At 41.2% G+C, this 14,517-nt stretch overlaps 2 protein-coding genes across 8 annotated transcripts in view; both read right to left on the reverse strand.

Moving 5' to 3' along the window:
* The window catches only part of LOC118414742 (cilia- and flagella-associated protein 45-like), a gene marked incomplete in the record, with an annotated part of 3,735 nt that extends 812 nt beyond the window's left edge, over positions 1-2,923 (reverse strand). Inside the window, 3 exon segments of the mRNA XM_035818953.1 lie at positions 12-1,046; positions 1,953-2,082; positions 2,528-2,923. Coding sequence (XP_035674846.1) covers positions 12-1,046; positions 1,953-2,082; positions 2,528-2,727 — 1,365 coding nt within the window.
* A 2,160-nt stretch (positions 2,924-5,083) lies between these two features.
* LOC118414743 (receptor expression-enhancing protein 2-like) overlaps positions 5,084-14,517 on the reverse strand; it is a 50,957-nt gene continuing 41,523 nt past the window's right edge. For 2 of the 7 annotated variants that reach the window (XM_035818954.1, XM_035818955.1), the window contains 4 exons: positions 11,492-11,650; positions 10,788-10,844; positions 10,330-10,487; positions 5,084-8,116 (listed from right to left, as the gene is read on the reverse strand). In XM_035818954.1, the coding sequence (XP_035674847.1) occupies positions 7,828-8,116; positions 10,330-10,487; positions 10,788-10,844; positions 11,492-11,650 (663 nt within the window). In that variant the 3' untranslated portion in view covers positions 5,084-7,827. The remainder of the gene's footprint in view (positions 8,117-10,329; positions 10,488-10,787; positions 10,845-11,491; positions 11,651-14,517) is intronic. The other 5 variants (XM_035818958.1, XM_035818956.1, XM_035818957.1 and 2 more) reach the window with 5 other exon arrangements.

Below are 14,517 nucleotides of genomic sequence, written 5' to 3' on the forward strand. Positions count from 1 at the left end.
GCGCTTTTGTTCCGCAGCACGCGTTCGAACTCCGACCTCTCTCGCTGTGCCTGGACTGCCAGGAAGTGTTCTTTACTCATGACCTGGTCTTCTCGAGCTCTCTTCAACAATTCCTCCATCTCTGCCTTCAGACGAGCCTCCTCTCTCTCCTTCTTCCGCCACTCGCGCTCGGCCTGCTCCTGGTTCCGTTTGGCTCGCAGTGCATCCTTCTCTGCCTGGAGATCTTTAGCACGTTCCTGCAAGGCTCGCAGACGTGCCACTTCCTTCTCCTTCTCCTTCTTGATGCGCTCCTGCTCCGCCTCGTACTCTGCCTCCCTCTGTGCTCTCTGCTTCTGGTACTCAATAACCTTCTGGTCAGCAAGTCTCTCCTGCTCCGCTTTTTTGGCCCTCATGTCGTCAGCCTCCTGATTGGCTCGTTGGATCTCGACTTGGATGTCCAGCTGCTGCAGCCGTTTCCGCTCCAGCTCCTTCAGATCCTCCATCTGCAGCTTCTCCAGGTACTGCAGCATCTGCCGAGCCTCCTGGTCCTTCTTCTCCTGGTCCAGCAGCCTATCCTCCTCGTTCTGCTGAATCTGGTCGATGATCTGCTGTTTGCCGATCAGCCTCTCCTGCTTACGTCGCAACGTGATCTCCTCCTGTAGCTTCAGGTCATTGACCCTATCCACCTCCATCATGAGATCCAGCCTCTTCTCCTCCTCAGTCAACTCCTTCTGGATCACCCCTTTCTCCAGGATCTGGGCGTCACGGATGGCGTGACACTTGGCGTTGAGGATCAACTCGTTCAGCGCCTTGATCTCGTCTTCTTGTTCCTCCTGCTGTTTCTTGGCCTTCTCCAACAAGTACTGCGCCTGTTCCTGGGCCTCCTCCTCCAGGTCATTCAGCTTCTCGTTCTGCTTGCGGTCAAGGTCCTTGACCTTCATGAAGGTCTTCCGTTGAGCACAGGCATCTATGGCCTCCTCCTTCTCCCTCTTCCTCATCTCCTCCAACCTCTCGCGTTCTTCCTTGGTCAAGACACGGGCAGCAGACTTGATCCTTGCAAACTCTCCCTATGATAAATCCCAACAAAATAAAACAACAAAATTGAGTTTCTTCACAGAAATAAGACAACCCTCCTCAAAGGTTTTTGAAAAAGCTACATGTATATGGAACAAATATCAACAAAAATGGTTGACTGCACAACATACAGCTATAGCTACTGTCAAAGCATCTACCGGGAATTCATAAAGCTTTGTACAAGAGAGGTGCATGTGACTATTATGTGGTACAAACTTGAAAGGACACAAACAAGTTTGTTTTTCAGATTTTTTGGTCATAAATTACAGAGTTCAGCCCCAAACAACTGCACGCTAAATCCCTTGAGCTAAAACAAAATTTTTATTTGTATTCTTTTTTATGCCATACCCGGGCCATGAAAACGTTCGATACAGGTGTTCCGGACCGTGCAATAACTTTCTGTATCACACAGGTTCGAAAGCTGTATCATACAGGCTTCCTTCGAGTAACTATTTCGAACAGGCCGAATACCCCACGGTTAAAAATTCGAATACCGGATTTGGACGTTAGAATTGCTGTTGTTACAATTTTTTGTTCAAGGATACAACATTTTCTCAACTTCTGGTGCATTTGATACCGAAACATGTGTTTTCTTATGTGAGCATGACATAAATAAAATACAATACAGTGTATTCTATATGTATAGCCGGGTCATATGTACCGGTCTATATGTAACTTCCTCCACCTACATATATTACCTAATTGTGACCTTTCAACAGTCATGATAGAAACTAGGAAATATAACAAACATGTACTGAGATGACAAAATCAAGTAGCCATACATTAATTAGTTCATTCAAAAAAGTTCGGTAAGAAATATCAGGATGTTTAAAGTGGCAAACTACAATTTGCACAACGACCTTCTCTTTTTACTTTTGGAGACAGGATATTGCCCTCACCTGATGTAGTATAATGGACTGTCCGGAGGGGTCCTCCATGGGGACTATCAGGTTCCTTATGAGGTCCTTAGTGATGACCTGAATGGTCTCCCTCCCCGCCTTCTTACTCTTGTTGTTACCTGAGGACAGCCTGTCAACAACAATTAAGAAACTGTTATAAAAGTGTATCATTGGTGTAACATGTGGAGAGGCTGTAGAGGAAACTGTTAGTGACAACGTGCAGGAAACATCATAAAAACATTTTATTTTGGACTTTGGAATCGTATGAGTGGGTTACAAACACCAGGCTCTAGGGAAGACTGCCTTCTTGACATTGCATTGTGCGATCTACAGTGGGGTATCCATATGATGTGATACATTACATGATGATCTTAATAATTCATGGCAACAAGAGAGTTATACATGTACAATCATCGCAGTCTGATCACAAGAAATTGTAATAAATAATTGATGAACGTCATAACCGATGTAGTGTCCACCAGTGATTTCTTCGTTTTCGTTGTTGCAGCGATCGATGCAGACATCTACAAGATAGACAACTATAAACGTTACAACATTATTTCAAGTATACATGCCTTCGATCAGTTTGCAGTTCTTCCTCAAACGGTGACCCACCACCTCTGCCATTGGTCTGCTGTGTTTTCTTCGTGGAGCCAAAGAGAGTTTCGTCCACGGTGGAGCCACCAGGATTGACGGTCCTGTAGCGCCTGCTCGCCGCCCGTCTGGAGCCCGCGCTTCCCAGCGACGAGGCCGAACCAACCGAACTTCCAGGCATTCTTCAACAAGAAAACTGTGCTTAACGACCACAGATGTTACCGAAATCGGTCGGGAAAGACTGGGAACCACAGAAATCACACCCGCTTCTTTCCAGACGAAGTTTACAAAATGGAGGACACAGCTGCTTCGCGCAGATTATTTGCATCCCGTCTCCATGGTGACCGTCGCCAAACAAAAACAGTAGAGGGCGATAGCACAGCGTGAACGGGAGAAGGGTTAATTTTGTTCTAGAAAATTTTTGGAGGGATTAAAACAACTATCAGCTTTGATAACCACATACATATAGTTAAGTTGATTCAATAAACTATCTTTACAGCAGAAAGTACCTTTCAGTCATTTTCATGACACTCTGCAAACATGAGGTCATTACGTTTCGATGCCCTCCATAACAACGAGAGGGAAAGGAAATGACGCAAGCCTACTCTCCAAGCAGAAGTTGGTGGGGGGGAAGTTTATGACTTTTTCTAATATCTCTCGTTTCCTGTCATCATCATCATCGTTTCCTGTCCGCACTCGCCAAGCTGACAAAAAACGGGAGACATGAGAAAAAAAGTAACAATCTTCCCCACCAACCTCTGGTAGGAGATAATAACCCAAGTCTACCAGCCAGTTAGGTCCGGGCTTTGTGGCTTCTCCAAGAAGGCTTTGTTGATCAGACGATGCAATGTTGCCGTGGTGGAATAAATCTCCTCTGCCGGCAAAACTCGTTCCCCAGCTTATAAATATGATACTATCTTATGCCACCACGATAACAGCTGGGATATTAGACTACTTTACCATATTTCCTTTTTGTAATTTTGTATTATGCTGATTTTTATGTTGGACAGAACAAGGAGGTAACCTCCTTGGACAGAACAAATTCTCATGGCGGACAAGGCACTTCCTGTTACAAGTCCTGGGCATGTTTGTTCTGTCAAGGTTCACTCGCAAAGCAGAAACAGTTTTTTTACACAGTCTTTCTCATCTGCTGACGTTTCGCTGACTACTAACCTTTTTTTTACGACCGACCCCCCCAATATTTTTATGAAAAAATCTGAGAAGCAAGAAATTAGATTGGTGTGGCCTTGGCACATGTTAGAAACATCAGTAGACTTCAAAGACTAGCACCAGGAAATGGCAGACGTGATAGGTGGATAGACTGCAGAGCCAAAAGACTGAAATCCCATAATAACTTATTTGTCCCTACTTAAATTCTTCTTTTTTTTCATCCAGCTGACATGTCTGCTTGGAGACTAACGTTATTAATTTGACAATCATGCATTATTTTTCCTATTTTCATTAAATTTGGAGTCTGCACAGAATATCATCCATAAAATTTACATGCTGCAGTCTCCAATGACAGCTAATGTTACTGACAGAAATGTTCAAGCAGATGTTGGGATTATGATTTTGTGTGTGAGTGTGTGACCATGATTTGATATTGCTTGTGTTAATAACCTTGATATTTGGTACTAGTGTGTGGGTAAGTGTTGATAAGACCCCCAACATCTTGCTATGGCACTATAGTGGAACATCTGGTGTTGTTTTGTCATGTTCTGGACATACTATGATTTTTGAGTGGTAAGCACATAGCTCTTGGGAGGTTTTGGCCACCTGTAGTGCCCTTGAAGCTAGTGCAGGGGCCCATTTTAAAAAAAAGAAAATAACTCAAGAAGGAGACAGTAATGATTTTTTGTATGTAATATTAGATATGTAGGAATGGTGCAAGAATGGATAAAGTTACACTGCATTATTGTATTTTCAAGACTACAGGTAGAGGGCCATTTGATCTCTGCACCTGTGAGCAGAATTGGCTGTTCGAATAGCGATGTTAGCGCCCATTTGTGGTGTGAGGACCATTAAAAAAGGAGATGAATTGTGTTCAGGAATATGAGACCTCCAAACGTATCATTATTGTGTCCTTATATTCTCTGGAGTGTTCCCTTGCTCCAAATGTCCTGACAGTGTGTTTGTGCTTCTCCTGACAAACTCTCGAATTGTGGCGGTATTTCAAAAGAACAAGGAATTTAACATCTCACCCCTTAGTGATGATTATGTCTCATGCTATATAAACAGATCAGGACCCACTGCCTTCCATGATAGGACTCTGAAAATAGGTAACTCAGAAAGATACATTGATAAATATCAACTAGGCAAATGATACTCTGCTAATTAGCATAATTAATGAGAAAAGATATCTTCATAATCTGCTGTTTTGTCTTGGACTGTGGTGTAGGTCTCTTGAAGAAAAAGAATTATGGACCTGTGTTCTTCAGAGTTTTATCATTAGAAAGAAACTCAGTCCCTTTCTAAACCATTCACACATATGCAAACTAAACATGCACAATCATGCCCAATGAATCTGACTATGTGAAAACGGTGCGATCTACATCATATATTCTTGCTCAACTACTTCACCCATTTTGACATGTACAGAGCGTGGAATGTGACATTATTTTATCAATACTGACAGTTATTTTCACAGACTCATTAAAAATGAAAAACTATTGTAGCATTTGTAAGATGAAAGATATCAGCAAGCACCACCGTACAAAGGCTACAGTACTCTGGTAACATATGCAATACTTATTTAAATAGCTAATCATAGATGCTACAAATTAATGGAAAACTTGATTTGTTGTCTTTCTGCCACAATTACAGCCAAGTTACTTCTTCTATAGGGTCCCCGATACATGTAGAGAATGACACAAATGAAATTCACATCCCTACCTACATGTATAAGGTCGTGCATATAGATCTGAACCAAAATATGCTGAAATCTATATGCTGAATATATGCCAAAAAACACACCACATTTTCAATAAAGGTTAGCATAATTACTTCTATAATGTGTTAATATCTACTGGTAATTTTCTCAAGACTGTCAAGCCTGGAGAAATACTTGAGCATATCTATTGCACGCAAAGAACTTTCCATTATGCCCATATCTACATATATATATATCTGTACACACACATACACACGGATCCATCACCATGTACAACTAGCATGACAAGTTTGAAACAATGTATTCTATAAAAGCAATAAAGCCTTTAATGGCGAAGTGCAAAAAAAACAGGCGTGAAGTATGTAACAATGACAAAAAGCACATGAAAGTTAGCAGCTTCCACCTCTTTTTGTTCTTCTTACTAGGTTATTTGTCCTTCAAGGCGTCTTCAACCTTTCCGTGTGCTGTCAATATTGGCACTTTGAACTGTTGATGGAACATGGCGCTTGTAGCTGAGCCAGGCAAGCAACAGCTCCCTTGCAAAAGCTAGCATTTTCTTAATGTTCGTAAAAATGAATATTCATGTAGTTCCTCTTGTGGTTTGGTTAAGCTATTTTGTTTCTGGACTGAGCAGTTTCAGCAAGCTATCTTTTGCAGAAGACTTAATTCATGGCTCAGCTACCAAGCTGTGATATACATACCAATTAAATAAGGCTGGAAGACCCACGCTTCAAACATGTTTCACCTCACTAAATATTGCAACGATGTATTGCAGTCACGTATTCCCATTCTGTATCAGCTTCTCTACCACTACACGGTCCCTGAACATCAGTGGTAAGTAAAGCCTGCTTGATGTCATGTGCCAATGGTATTAACATTCGGTTCAACCCTAGCACAAAAGTTTGGATACTTGATATCTCCATCGTTACTTTTTTCAAATGTATCACACATGTATATCATTGAAAAGCTTAATATGTATTGTCCTTTACAGTACCTCCTCATGTGACTTTACCTGGTCAGTTGATATGAGGGACTCATAGAGAAAAACTGCAGAAATTCCCAGTGTCTGAAGTTAGCAGGGAAATTTTGGCACTTTGGGGAGTGACCCGGCCCATTCATTAATTGATCCTAGTGCTCATTGTACAAAATCATGATCATTACAAATGAGGTATTACTTTAACGGCTACCAAAGACTTAAATGCTAATATCAGGGAAGTTTCAGCACTTTTTTCACCATCCAGAAGCTTGATCCATAACTGTGTCATCATAACAATGGGGTATAGTTGTAAAGGCCAATATATAACGTTACCCTTTCATATAATCCACAATACAGTGCAACTGACAAAGTAGCAAGTTGAAGATTTTGGTTGTGAAGAAAGAAAATCATGTTATTCAGTGATTTTCCAACTTTATAAAAAAAAGGATATACATGTAGCAGTATTCTTTTACACAACCAGTCAATCTCACCTAGCTGATGTTTCCATGTCTGTCAGATATCTTCCTCAGAGCTTCTACTGGAGTTCTGCTTCTCGCTGCAATATATAGTCAACGTAGGTGGTGCAGTGAGAACACAATCCCAAATGTGGCTGAGTTTGCACCCCCCCCTCGTCCCGTTTCTTTACTGGGTTGACGTCATTATCCGGACAGCTTCTCAGAAGCCTTCTTTAATCCAATGGATGCGTCTGTTGCCTTCTCTATCTATTATCATGGCCCCCTCAATGTCAAAGAAGCTCAGAGGAAGATATCTGACAGACATCGAAACATCAGTTAAGGTGAGATCAACTGGTTGTGTAAAAGAAAACTGCTATATCCTATGATCTACCAACCCGAAATTATTTATGGATTGATGAAACTTATGGAAGATGTGATTAAGGATATTTTGTGTTAGGTTTACTGGTATACTAGTATGCATTTGTTACAACATAGTTCTGCAACAGCTGTAGGCCACAATCAATGCAAACAAGTCCAACCTCTCCCCTGGTAAAAACAACTCATCAAAGATTTGTTCAGCAACCAATATTGACAAATTATCAAATTTCAGACTTAGTTGTCTGTTTTGTTGATCATGATTCTTTAGACACTTATAAAAAGGTGAATTGGTTATCAAGAAATTAATCACAGAAGATGAATGTTATATCCCTTAGCAGCTTCACATCCTTTCTATGTGAGATTCTGTGATTAGATGTCAGGATGTAGGTAAGTACAGATGTGTGCATCACGTTCCTGACTATTGTTTGCAGTATGTAGAACAAATATCAGTATACGTGTTTCTTTTTGCAGACCGCATGATTCAAACACTCATAATCATTACCATTATGAATTATAGATGATTTAAGTTTTTGATTATTTTTCAAAACCTTGCAGAAAATGGGGGAGGCTTTGATGTTGTGTTCATAGTTTTTGGATCACCATCTTTCTTTTTTTGATGCCAACTTTTCCTGTGGTTTTTGATGGTGATTTTCCTTTAATTTTATCTGTTTCTATTTCCTTGGTAGCTCCTTTTGTTGTAGTCTCTTTGCAAGCTTTCTCTCTTGTAGGTAATTTTGGTGGGGTTGGTGCGACCAGGGGTCCTCCCAGGTTGTGTTTGGTGTCCCTTGCAGAAGGTGCCTGTTGGTTAAGTGTTGGTCTTTCTGCGAAGTGATCTTGTTCTGGCATAGATGGGACCTTTTCTGGGATGCTCCTGCAACAAAAGTTTCACATTACACACCAGAAGTTTGCATAAGAAGAACAGTGTTATATCATTGTAGCACTACTTGGCTGGGCATACATTGTAATTGTAAAAAGTTAGATGTATCTACTAGTAGTTTTGAGTAACATAATTGTCTAGATTTACAACTACGGCAAAAGAAATGCTGAATAAAGGAACAAGGATACCGTAATAAAATACTAGATATGATGATAAATTGTGCAACTAAATCTGGCTGTTGTTTTTGTACTTAATCTGAAAGATAAGTAGTAAGATATGCAAAATTCACATTCACATTCTACAAACAAAATTGAATTATGACATGCTGACGATTTGCAAGCATTGAATTCAACTGCTCTCACCAGCAAGACCCATTAGCAAGCACAACAAGAACAACCACAGTGCAAAGGCAAAGAGGCACACCACACAGTGCTACATGTAGGTATGTCACAGCATGTGCAGACAACCAGGGGAAGGACTTACTGTTGTTTCAGTCTTAGGAATCTCGGATCTCCTACGCTGCATGCGCAAAGTGACAGACCAAGGAAAAAGTTGCAAAGAAACCATCTCAAGGAGAGGTGGTTATCATGACTTCCCATTCTGGGACTGGTGTTGTCTCATATTTGTGGTCAGGACTTTCACTTGTTACTGTCGTAGCTACATTTCAAAGTGAGGTAAGTGGGGCAAACCTTAAATGTGGTCATCACCTCAAGGTGTAGGGGTTCATTTTCTCTTTGTGCACATCTGGTACTGTATCTTTTGTCATCCCCACTAACTTAATGTATCAAATAACAGTATGTGGCTTTGAGAGTAGAGGAATATTAGATGTACCCGAGGCAATAGGAATCATTCTAAGGATTTGATCTGATGGGACTGGGGAATGATTATACCCATTAAAAGAAAAGTGCAATGGAGGGGAGGGGGCACAGTAAGGTGTTTCTATATGCCTTTTCCTTTGTCTGACAGCATGTTTTTGCATGCATGGAAAATGAAGAAAAAATTACTTGGTACAAGGGCATGGTAGGTTGTATAATGTACATCCTCAAAAATTTAACTGGCTATATTCTTGCCATGGCCATTCTGTCTGACAAAGTGTGGCTGACAAAACTGGACCTTCAACAAAGCCCTTGGACAATTTAAAGAAAACGTTCAAGTGCAAAACATTGACCAACAGAAATAAGGTCAGCATTACCATCCCATATGTCAAGGGAATTTCAGAAAAACTCAGACGAATCTTCCAAAGCTTCAACATTGCCACTTACTTCAAACCTTACTTACCCCTCTGGCACAAACTGGTACATCCAAAAGACAGACCTCGGAAAGGTATCTAGGGCAAATCAATGTACAGACTCAAATGTGACCAACTGCAAACACAAACATTGGCAAGACTAGCTGGCCACTAAAAGAAAGGTACAAAAAACATTTCAAACCTAGTGCTATCGGCTCCTCTACCATTCTCTACCACCTACAACACAAACAGGGATACTCTTTCCATTCCCAATCTAACGTAGTAACGGTATCCTAGACCTTGAACCCCGCTGGTTCTAACGGGGAGTCAGAGAGGCTATATATGTGAGAATGTACAATCCCACCCTCAACAGGAAAGGAGGCCTACATATGGAACTTTCTGGCACTAGGGATCTGGCGCTAGTTCCCCCTCCCCCACCAAACTTGCCAAACCTTAGCTCCTGTAATTCAAACAACTGGAGCTAATCAACTCATTTGCATACATAGTTTTAACTTGTCTTACCCTTGTTTCTTTTGTACTACTAAAAATTGTCTTCCTCTCCTTTTTGCATATTATTTCATAGTAAGGATGAACCTGTTCTCCAAATAGACCTCTTTTGCTTTAAATAATGAATTCATAGCAAGGATATGAAAACTCTCTCCAACAAAATCTTGCCAGTATCACTGACGAAAGACATCTGATGGTGTCTGAAACGTTTCCAAAATCATATCCAGTAGCTCGAGTAACTGCTATTTGGCATACTGTATTGACGTATCTTGGGAAAACCTACTTACTGACTTCCTGACTCAGCACGACAAACCTACTACGACAGATGTACATGTATACCCTCGTGTACCAAATAATGGAGACAGCCCACTTAGCAGCCCTGCACAGAGATCAGCTCCCAGATAAGCCCTCTATAGGTGATTATGGAGGGGAAGGCACCATAGCATCATCACGTCTTGAATACAAAAAGTACCTTAGGTTTGCTACAGGTGTTTGGTAGGCTTGTGATGATGTACGTACTTTGCCTGTTATCTCCTTCTTCTTGGACTTGGTAGGAGCTGACTTGATGGGAATTTGTTCATCAGTGTCATCATCATCATCATCATCATCACCATCATCATCAATTTCCACCTGGAAAAATGTTGTCATACTTATGTGCACCTGAACTTGTCTGGCGTTTGGGCAGGACATAGTGCTTTTTCTATACACAAATTTCAACACATCCAATAGCAGGTAGATAGGTCACATTGTGCATATTTTTATTTTCTTTTAAAATCACACAAAACATTTATGTTGTGTTTGCTGATTTGTACTGCTATTACCTAGCTATTTGATGTAAAATCCCATTCCCTTTATATACATGCTTCCACCTGAATCTTTAAAAAAAAATTGAAAAAAGGAAAAAGCTTTCAAGTGGGGGTTACCACGTACTTGGAAGGGCTTTACTGATTTCCTGGACTTGCTGGAAGCCTGTTTCCGACTTGTCTCCTGTAACAGGTCATTTCATGTAACAGTTCTGTAACTTTTGTCTTTAGGTGCTTTATCTTACAATAGGTCAACAAAACTAACATAACTTGTTGCTCAAAATTCATCTTGGACATTTGGGGGACTTGCATTAAAACAAAGGAGAAAACTTTTTTGATGGTGATTACTACATGGATATGAAACAATGACTAAAATCTGCTGCACAATCATTCTGACAGGTATCCTCTCTGTAAAGCACAGTTATGGCTGTTCAACAACTCAAAAGGCAAAGGTTTCTGTACATTACAGAACTTACCCTGCAGTAACTGTTACAGTTCTTTGGGTTGAGAGAAAGGCACAATGGAATCTGGTTATCACGCTATAATTGTGTCTGCTGTTTGAAGTTTATAGCAGCTGGACATGGACACCAGACCCAGGATGAGAAGCCATACCAGGTTACCGTGAGGAAAAACACCACACATGCGAAGGAGAAAAGAGAAGTACGATACCCCTAACGGTAGAGCTACACGGTAGCTACTTGATAGGCTCAAAGCGGAAGATGTATTTGCGGTACATGGGCTAAGATGTGAGAAAAGGTGAAGAGACGGTGTTAGTGTGAGGGCAAAACCACCACGATACATGTTAGCTGCCCACACTGCTGGGGTACCCACCGCTTGACCACCACCCTCGTACGTTGCTGGGAGGGTTGAGCGATACCCAGAGCTTAGGTACATGGACTGGGTTCTGTACAGGTAGGGCCGATCAAGCCGGTCCGAATGATCAGAATCAGTCCCATAGTTAACGGACAGGGATCTGCGGAGCTGTGGCCCCTGCTCAACAACCACCATGCATGTCCGAGGGATGTCAGAAGAAGACGGTAGAGGGGATGAAGAGGAAATAGTACCATTAGTGACAAGCTTTAGCAAACCAAGATTGGCCCACCATACCACAAGTTGACAACAGTCTGTGGTTGTAGACCAATCTATGTACTAAAGCTTGAAACTACTTAAGTAGAGTTTTAGACTCATTTATCTTCCATGATGGGATACTGTCCATCAATCATACAATACATTTGTAAATGAATATAAGTATACATTGTTGTTCCTTCATTCAATGATATAACTGGTAGTAACATTTCTCGACTGGTAAAAAATTTTTTTCCGGATGGACATTTCTACATCTTCTTTGGTAAAATTTGGTGATAGGATGTGATAGGTATAAAAACAAAGTATCATTGAAAATAATGAATTTCACTTTTTCTGGAGCAGGTTTCAAAGTTGCCAAAGAGGAACATTCTCCTACGCAGATTTGTACCTGTGCCCTAGAACACTGCTCAGTTCGTACTCTGCTTAACTGCCCATTTCCACTACTGACATCATTGCCACTATCCAGCTGTCAACCAATCAGAGAATCTGCCCTCGTGTTGTGCAAAGGGAAAGCTTTTGCCAAATAAGATCTGGAGCAAGAGAATGCCATGTTAAATGTTTATGCATGGGAATAAAAAAGTTTGATACAAAAAGTTGCCTTCATTATGAAACCTATGTGGTCCGAGGAAGGACCACACAGAATACGAATATACTAAACAATAGATTCTTCATTTTTGTTCTTTCACATCTTCTTTGACCTTGGAATATTCTATGACGTTTTCCAATATTCATTTTTGTAATCCACGGCATATGTTTGGAACAGGTGACACTTTAATTCCGGACAGTCACTCTAATTCTGGACAGCCTGTGATTTCTCCTTCTACTTTTAACCAACACCCATGATATTTCTAGATATGACAAACATGGTCATAAAAGATATGTAGGTAACATTGATTGGTCTCCAGGGACTTGTCAAATCTGCAGAATTCTGCAGAATTCTGCGCAGAATTCTGCGACAGGCACAGAATTCTGCAGGCAGACACAGAATTCTGTGTAGAATTCTGTGCCCATGACACAGAATTCTGTGCCCATGACACAGAATTCTGTGCCCATGACACAGAATTCTGTGGCCACATGCAGAATTCTGTGGTTACATACAGAATTCTATGCAGACTTCTTCACATATTTGAGAGAAGTCTGTGGGTAAATTATACAATGCACTTTACCAAATAGTCTGATCCTGACCGTCCATCACAATTAGCCATTCAAGCAAAGATAGCACAGTACTTCAACCAGGTTAGTAGTAGTTAGTAGTTCAACCAGGGCTGTCTCTAATGTTTTTTTCTTTCCCAATCATTGTTTGGGGGACAATGTTGTTAATAATATTCACTGTTGAATCTGTCATTTTAAGCCTACAAGAATTACCATTTCCTGTCGGGTCACAGAAGCATTAGTGAACCTCCCCTAACCTTTCCCAGATGTTCCCTACCGCTCTAACCCATTCGTGGCTTCGTACCTCATGGCAGTCGGGTGTTCTAGTTCTAGTTCGTAATCTGCAAACTTCCTGGTAGGAATATCACGCGGATGGAGGAGGCGCAGCGTCTGTACTACGCATGCGATGATATCAACCTATGGTGACGCCTCTACCCTACCCCACATATTGTGTCTGTGCTATCTGTGAGTAGACAGCAAATGGACTTCTCTTCGGAACTTGTGGAGAAGAGAATAAATTTTCATCATACAGTTATACCTGTCTATAGTGACCACTCAAGGGACTAGAGAAATATGGCCACTGTACAGAAAATGCTGATCAATTGACCACGAGAAATAAGTTACACATGATTTCAGTACCCACTCAGATCTTTCTCACCAAGTACCATTGTCTCGATCGTCTCAAAATTTAACTGACCCTGCTAAAGTCAAATCTACCAAAAATGATTGATATTGCCATGCGCAATATTGGTACATTCGCCAACAAAGACTTGCGCTCTAACGTTCAAGGCACGCGTACCTTCCGCTACCGCCAAAGTGACCCTGCCGGGAACTCCAAATCCTCCCAAACTACGATATAGGCCAGGGTGACATACGGTTGCCGTTTGGTCGCAATAGGCAGTGTTTCTGTATCTACAGGACCGTGTGGCCGTGGCCGTGTTGGACAGGTGGCTGCTATAGACTACTGTATGTCTTAATGCTAAGGTCAATGGGAAAAATCCAAGGGACCGACAAAAAGGGACCACAATGGCCAGCTGGTCGCTATGCAAAGGTGGCCGCTAATACAGGTTTGACTGTATATCATCATGATCTGACCCTTTTGATGAAGAGAGTCTTGGAGAATGCATTGCAGCAGAAAAAGTGCATACAGTTGAGTATTTCTGCTGGTTTGAATAGCTTGGGGCTTGTAATTGTTGTATGCCTTTAACTTCTGAATGCTCATAGGTTGTTGTATGCAAAAATCATATCAAAATATGATAAAACTGCTACATTTTTACATCCTTTATTGTCCCCAGATTGCATGTGGCAATGCAACATAATTACATACATGCATCATGTGGCATTTATGGTGAATCTGATTGGATATCAGATCTCATATGTGATTGGATATCACATATGATTTTATCTTATGAAATTAGTCTCTCAGATAGGACATTAAATGGAGGTCCCGTGTTTGAAGAGAGCCACACCCCAAGCACGTAAAAGAACCCAACGCACTTATCGAAAAGAGTAGGGGTCATTCCTGGTCCGAGTGGATGATATAATCAGTACAAACCTGGTGTGTTATGTATAAGGTGGTTTACCGGTATGCAAAACAGACAATTGGTCCTTCAAAGTAC

The sequence above is a fragment of the Branchiostoma floridae genome, chromosome 4 (assembly GCF_000003815.2).
Source record: "Branchiostoma floridae strain S238N-H82 chromosome 4, Bfl_VNyyK, whole genome shotgun sequence".
NCBI lineage: Eukaryota > Metazoa > Chordata > Leptocardii > Amphioxiformes > Branchiostomatidae > Branchiostoma > Branchiostoma floridae.